Source organism: Carassius carassius, chromosome 50, assembly GCF_963082965.1.
Source record: "Carassius carassius chromosome 50, fCarCar2.1, whole genome shotgun sequence".
Classification (NCBI taxonomy): Eukaryota; Metazoa; Chordata; class Actinopteri; order Cypriniformes; family Cyprinidae; genus Carassius; species Carassius carassius.
The window spans coordinates 3,332,284-3,339,354 of record NC_081804.1 but is presented as its reverse complement, the minus strand read 5'-3'; the positions used below and the strand labels follow the sequence as shown (position 1 = coordinate 3,339,354).

At 35.5% G+C, this 7,071-nt stretch overlaps 1 protein-coding gene across 2 annotated transcripts in view; it reads right to left on the bottom strand.

Annotated features, from left to right (window-relative positions):
• Positions 1 to 1,238: 1,238 nt before the first annotated feature.
• tubgcp6 (tubulin gamma complex component 6) overlaps positions 1,239 to 7,071 on the bottom strand; it is a 24,850-nt gene continuing 19,017 nt past the window's right edge. For both annotated transcript variants that reach the window (XM_059546760.1, XM_059546762.1), the window contains exons 18-25: positions 7,034 to 7,071; positions 6,772 to 6,940; positions 5,444 to 5,585; positions 5,094 to 5,288; positions 4,881 to 5,013; positions 3,383 to 3,596; positions 3,094 to 3,287; positions 1,239 to 1,539 (exon numbers count right to left, since the gene is read on the bottom strand). The exon at positions 7,034 to 7,071 is cut by the window's right edge. In XM_059546760.1, the coding sequence (XP_059402743.1) occupies positions 1,448 to 1,539; positions 3,094 to 3,287; positions 3,383 to 3,596; positions 4,881 to 5,013; positions 5,094 to 5,288; positions 5,444 to 5,585; positions 6,772 to 6,940; positions 7,034 to 7,071 (1,177 nt within the window). In that variant the 3' untranslated portion in view covers positions 1,239 to 1,447. The remainder of the gene's footprint in view (positions 1,540 to 3,093; positions 3,288 to 3,382; positions 3,597 to 4,880; positions 5,014 to 5,093; positions 5,289 to 5,443; positions 5,586 to 6,771; positions 6,941 to 7,033) is intronic.

Here is a 7,071-nt window from a genome sequence, read left to right as displayed (position 1 = left end):
CCAAAATGTAATTGAGTTTGTTTCTTCATCAGAACAGATTTGGAGAAATGTAGCATTGCATCACTTGCTCACCAGTGGATCCTCTGCAGTGAATGGGTGCCGTCAGAATGAGAGTCAAACAGCTGATAAAAACATAGCTGGAACTGGAGGAAGTGTTCTGGAATATGGACATATTATGGTCAAAGGTGAAGGAAAGTTTAAAGCTAAAATGTCTTGATGGATTTGTTTCTTACAGACACACAGCTTTAATCTTCTCAAGACATTAACTGATGGATTGGAGTGCTGTGGATTATTGTGATGTTTTTATCAGCTGTTTGGACTCTCATTCTGACGGCACCCATTCACTGCAGAGGATCCACTGGTGAGCAAGTGATCCAATGCTACATTTCTCCAAATCTGTTCCCATGAAGAAACAAACTCATCTACATCAATTTCTATTTGAGGGTGAACCATTTAAGGTAAATTAAGGTGATTAAGTTAGACGCTAATGCTTACATGCAGATATTATTAAAATGATACTTTTTTTCGACTTGTTACATAAATGTGCTTCACATTTATGTCTTGTGCAGATTGGGATTCAGCAGAATGCAAAACAAAATTCCACTGCTTTTCTCAGATTTTTTTTTTTTACGTGCAATTTAGATTGATTTTACTCAAACCTCTAGTATGAGTTTATATCTAATAACCTAGAAAATACCATGAACAGATTAACTCAAATAGGAAATTCAGACATCGTGCAGATGAAAAACAACGGTCATATATTGTAACAATCATTCTGTGGAAAAATGAATAATCTCAGGGTGAGTCTGGCAACAAAATATATATATATATATATATATATATTTTTTTATTGGTGCTGAAGGGCTTTTTCTCCTCCAAGCAGCTGGATCAGCACATCCACATCACTTCATTAAAAACTCACTCTTAACTGTTGAAATCCAAGTTCCTGAAAGTTGTTTACAAGTGAATGACGTTGAACTGTTTACATTTATTCTGCTGGAGTGAAACTGATCCTGAAGTTTCTCAAACTCTGATATGCCTCAGTAACGATCTGAAGTTTAACCTGCGATGAGCTTTAACAAGATGACAAATAAATATATTCATGAACGTGTGACTGGTTGTTCATCACAGCAGTTACTGGTCTATTAGATTCACTAACATCTGTTCAGAATGGAAAACACTTTAATAAAGCTTTGTGACCATTTCTAACTTCCTTTATGAGTCTTGAGAACAAAATCTGAAAATTAAATAGTTTATTTTACACATCACATAGCCTGTGTGGAGAAAAGCGTCTGTGCACACATCACAACAGGAAACACTGAACAGCATCAATGCAGAGCAAAACAGATTTGAGTTTGTCACTGAAAAACCGCTACGAGCAATCGTGGTCGATGGCTTTGGTTATATACACACTGACACGATACTAAAGCAGCAGGTCAGAGGTCAATCAAGAGTCTTTGTAGTAGTTATTGAGGTTGATCCGCAACAGGAAGTCCTCCAGATGGGGCTGATAACCTTTATCCACCAGTTTGGTCACCACTGCAGAAAATACAAGCATAAATACAATCATTCAACATTTATTTTTTAATGCTCTTTGTTTTATGATTTTCAAACTGTAAAACAGCCCCTTTATATAAACATTCATTTGAACTACTATTAAAATATGACTGATCAAATTTACAGACTTGTTCAGTAGTGCGGAAAATGATGATTTAAAACTTTACTGTTATTTGATTTAAATTTTGATTTAAAAAGTTTGATTTAATGATTTAAAAGTTACTGTAATTGATCGGATACAAGAACTCTTGACTGACATTAATAGAGTTCAAGAACAGGATAAAATACTAGAGGAGTAGGATATAGATCCTTTAGAGCCGTTTCATTACAGGTCATTTGGCTTGCATGAATCTCTGAACATGCTGGATTTGTGATGACTTTGTTGGCAACAATGCAGGATTTATTTAGCCAGGTTTTTTTAAAGACTGCACCATCTGGTTAGTTTCACAGCGGCTCCTTTTATTGTGCATATGACAGCAGTAATAAAGAGAGAGTGTCATGTGGTTGGTGGTTTAATTCTCTACAAAAAAAGATGCCAATTGATTTTACAAGTCTGAATTAAAGATGAGATGCTCAAAAGTGTGGATGGGCTGAACATGATAAATCTGTTGTAATGTTCTGCACAGATTGCCAGGCTTTTCAAGAAAAAGGGTATGAATTTACAGTTATAGACATGTATATTTTCCAGGAATTAATTGCAGATCATGCTAATAAATAAAATAAAATAAATAAATGCTAATAAATTAGGTTTGACAGTTTCTTTTTTTTATGGAACCGTAAAAGAAACACATCAGTAAATATAAAATATAAATTTTTGATGTTAAGAAAAGTTTTGTTAAAAAAAATGTTTGGTCTGTGTTTTTATCTTTCTTAACAGAATATATAAAACGTGATTAAATCGCATTCAAAATAAAGGTTTTTGTTTACGTAATATATTGTACTGTATGTTACATGTTACTATTATGTATATATAAATACACACATACAGTATACATTTAGAAAATATTTACATCTATATACATTAATATTCTTATATTTTATTTTATATTATATATAAATATATTAAATATATAAAAATAAAACAATTCTTAAATATATACATGCCTGTGTTTGTGTGTATATATATATATATATATATATATATATATATATATATATATAAAAATATACACACATATGCATAATGTATTACATATAATTACATTAAACAAAAACTTTTATTTTGGATGCGATTAATCAAGATTAATCATTAATCATTCGACAGCACTAATGTGTGGTTGTGTGTGTATATATATATATATCTTTTCTATAAAACTTTGTTTTCTATATAACAGGATTTTTCTTTGTATTTTAAATCTACTTGGTACAACAACAACAAAAAAGGAAAAATGAAAAATATTGATGTATATACTTGATATCAGGTTGTGGTGACTTTATAGGCACACATCTGTCAGTATCTGGACGGGCAGGTGTGTGACGCTCTTATCTTATCGTTCAGTCACAGAACTCTGATCATGCAGTGCAGGAGCAGCTCACCTTTGAACAGGAAGCGGGAGTAGTATTTGAAGGTGTTGTAGGACTGCTGCATGGCAATGAAACCGGGATGCACCGGCTCCCCCTGCTGGAGCTCCCACGGCTGCGCGATCAGCTGGCCGCGGAACTTCAGGATCAGACTAAAGATGCTGTGGATGATGTTCATGACCGGGGCAGCTTTCTCTGTCAGCAAACCCCTGAGAGAGTAAAAAAAACCCATCCCAGCTTCATCTCCTGCTCCAGATACAGTATCTGTAAGCAAACAGTGAATCTGTCATGTGTGTGTCCTCACCTGAAGATGGCTCTGTTGAGGTATTCGGCGTGTGTGCGGTGGATCGCGTCCAGGTCATTGGCGCTGCTCAGTTTGTGTGTGAACTCGCTCCAGGACACCTGAAGGATCTGGTTAGCGATGTAGCCCTGGATCACCTTCACAAAGTGCTGCATCTCGTGTCTGTAGAGCTGCAGCTGATGAAACTGAGCGGAGCGACCGGCACCTTTCACCAGCGCTGAGAGACACACGAGGAGGACATGTCCATATAAAACGGTACAAGAACCAGGTCAGTTTCATTTACAATTAATTTAAACAACGCACAATTACAAAAATTGTCATTTTTGAATTAAGGTATTTTCTTTTTTTGTGATTTATTTTTGATGTAAAAGTTATTTGCTCATTGCAATGCATTCTGGTGTAGTGTTACCCATGAAGGACACCTTAAATTTTGTCCTAAATGAATATAATTCTGCTGCCTCCTGTTTGGAACAAGCCTTAAAGCCTATGTAGATCTGTATGAAACCATTTTGACAGATTTAAAAACAGTACCTACAGGTGCTGGTCATATAATTAGAATATCATCAAATAGTTGATTAAATTTCACTAATGCTATTCAAAAAGTGAAACTTGTATATTATATTCATTCATTACACACAGACTGATATATTTCAAATGTTTATTTATTTTAATTTTGATGATTATAACTGACAACTAAGGAAAATCCCAAATGCAGTAACTCAGAAAATTAGAATATTGTGAAAAGGTTCGATATTGAAGACACCTGGTGTCACACTCTAATCAGCTAATTAACTCAAAACACCTGCAAATGCCTTTAAATGGTCTCTCAGTCTAGTTCTGTAGGCTACACAATCATGGGGAAGACTGCTGACTTGACAGTTGTCCAAAGACGACCATTGACACCTTGCACAAGGAGGGCATGACACAAAAGGTCATTGCAAAAGAGGCTGGCTGTTCACAGAGCTCTGTGTCTGAGCACATTAATAGAGAGGCGAAGGGAAGGAAAAGATGTGGTAGAAAAAAAGTGTAATAATAGGGATAACCACACCCTGCAGAGGATTGTGAAACAAAACCCATTCAAAAATGTGAGGGAGATTCACAAAGAGTGGACTGCAGCTGGAGTCAGTGCTTCAAGAACCACTACACACAGACGTAAGACATGGGTTTCAGCTGTCGCATTCCTTCTTCCTTCGTGTCAAGCCACTCTTGAACAACAGACAGCGTCTAAAGACAAAAAGGACTGAACTGCTGCTGAGTGGTCCAAAGTTATGTTCTCTGATTTAAGTAAATTTTAAACTCCAAAAAGTTTCACTTTTTGAATGGAATTAGTGAAATAAATCAACTTTTTGATGATATTCTAATTATATGACCAGCACCTGTATTTTCATAACCAGCAAATGAGACTAGACTGAATTGGACACAAAACTTACTTATCTGTGCGCAGAGTTTCATAAATATACTGAGTGTGCAATGAGAGGCAGAAAAAAGACAGACATCTCACCTGTCCTCTTGAGGTGAAACCAGACGTCTCGGAGGGACCACACCATGTGTTTGAGCTGCAGCAGGAAGGAGAAGAGTCTGTTGTATTTGTTCAGACAGCTGTCTGTGATGACGATATTCACCGGCCAGTCCACCTACAGACAGAACGAGAGAGAGATTACGAGAATAATCGCATCAGGATCTGAAGAAATGAACACAGTGGGCACCTCTTGACCTTGTAGCGGAGCTCCAGACAGTTCAGCGAGTCTGGTGCGTGAGGATGGAAGATCTCCGGGAGGTATCGCAGAGCGAACGTGAAGTGAGCCGCCAGCTCGCTGTCACCGTGAACGCTGTACTGTAAGGCCTTATTGAGAATGGAGTTCAACACCAGCGGGGTCAGCAGCTCACCGGGCGTCTGACCACTGCCCAGCTAAACACACGACCATAAGCATTGCAGTAGTATCTTTATACATACATCACATGACCTCATTATGCTTCAAGGTTAGTTCAGCAAGAGGCATCTAGTTATCTTTCTAATGTTTAATTTGTCATTTTTAATCAGGTTTTGTAGAAAAACTGTCAGACCTTCTCAAAGAGCTGATCGCTGAGAGAGAGGGCAAACTCTCCATCCTCCATTAACAGAAAATGCCTGAGTGTCTCAAAGTGCTTCTCCACACCCAACTCCACGAAGAAATAATCCACCACGGCCTTGTTTACCATAGACACACTGAGAGAGAGAGAGAGAGAGACAAAGAGAGAGAGACACACACACAGAGAGAGAGAGAGAGAGAGAGAGAGACACACACACAGAGAGAGAGAGACACACACACACAGAGAGAGAGAGAGAGAGAGAGAGAGAGAGAGATTCAAATGTACAAATGTTTTTTTTATTTTTTTATATATTGTTTTATTTTAATTAAGGGATTTCTCTGTTGTTTACAGTTTACGTTAGGCCTGGATATTGGAACTGATTTCACAATTCAATTTGGATTTCGATTTGAATCAAAAAAACATATTTCAGCTGCAATGTAAACAGCCCTGAGTACATTATCACCCAAATTATCAATGTAACTAATTTTTTTTTTTTAAACAAATTTTTATTTATTTATTGGTCAATTAGATTATTTTTATTTTCATTTATATTTTTAATGTAATTTTTTTTTATTTGATATATAAAAAAAATAATTATATATATATATATATATTAATATATATATATATATAGTTTTTTTTCTTACTTTTTTAATGAATACATTAATAACAGAGCTTAAAAAATATATTAAATTAATACTATATATTTAAGTACAGATTTAAACAGAAATATAGACATAAAGATAGATATAAATAGTATATAAATATATAAATATTTTGAATCAATTCGATTTTCTGTTTTTACTTACATTTTTAAGTTTTAGTATTTTTTATAGTATTTTTTATTTTATTTTACTATTTTAAATATGTCTATATAATATTTTTTTACATTTGTATTTCAACTTTAGTACATTGTTAAACTAAATGAAAAAGAGAAATACTATCTTTGCAACTACCTGAAATAAGCCGTTTCAATTTTTTAAGTTAACATTTATTGTAATTTAACAAAAAATGGTTTTAATCTTAGTTTCAGTTTTAGTTAAATACAATAACCCTGATTCAGACCAATAACTTGCCTCACAAATTCAAAGAACTGGCTTATAAAAGTCATTTGTCCTTGAATCTTACTGTACAAATTCATTCTGTTTGTTTTGCATTGAACCAACTAGGACTCCTTCATCCCAAAGGTATAAATACAAATATATAAAATAAAGTGTTTATTAAATTTAGGTGGATGATTTATACGAAATGCTGAGATTTTAAAAGCAAATTTGCATACTTCAAATACAGAATGTGGTAAATCAGAAAATAAATGTACATACTGTGTAATCAGTGGTGTTGTAACTGAGTGTTTCATGAGAACAGGAAGTGGCATCATCTCATTGAGCTGAACAGCAGAGGCGTCAGTGGCCCTGTGCAGAGACGGATCTACAGGAAGGCCGTTTGGACCCCGTGTCACCTGCAGCAGCAGCTCAGAGTCCGGAGCCGAAGCTAGAGCAGTAACGACAATACAAACCTCTCAGTTTCTGACCAAGAAAGAAAGCTCTAGTGGTTCATGATGGAGCCAGATGGTCCAGTACTCACTCATCAGGCCGTACGAGTCCTGGTACTGCTCCACTTGG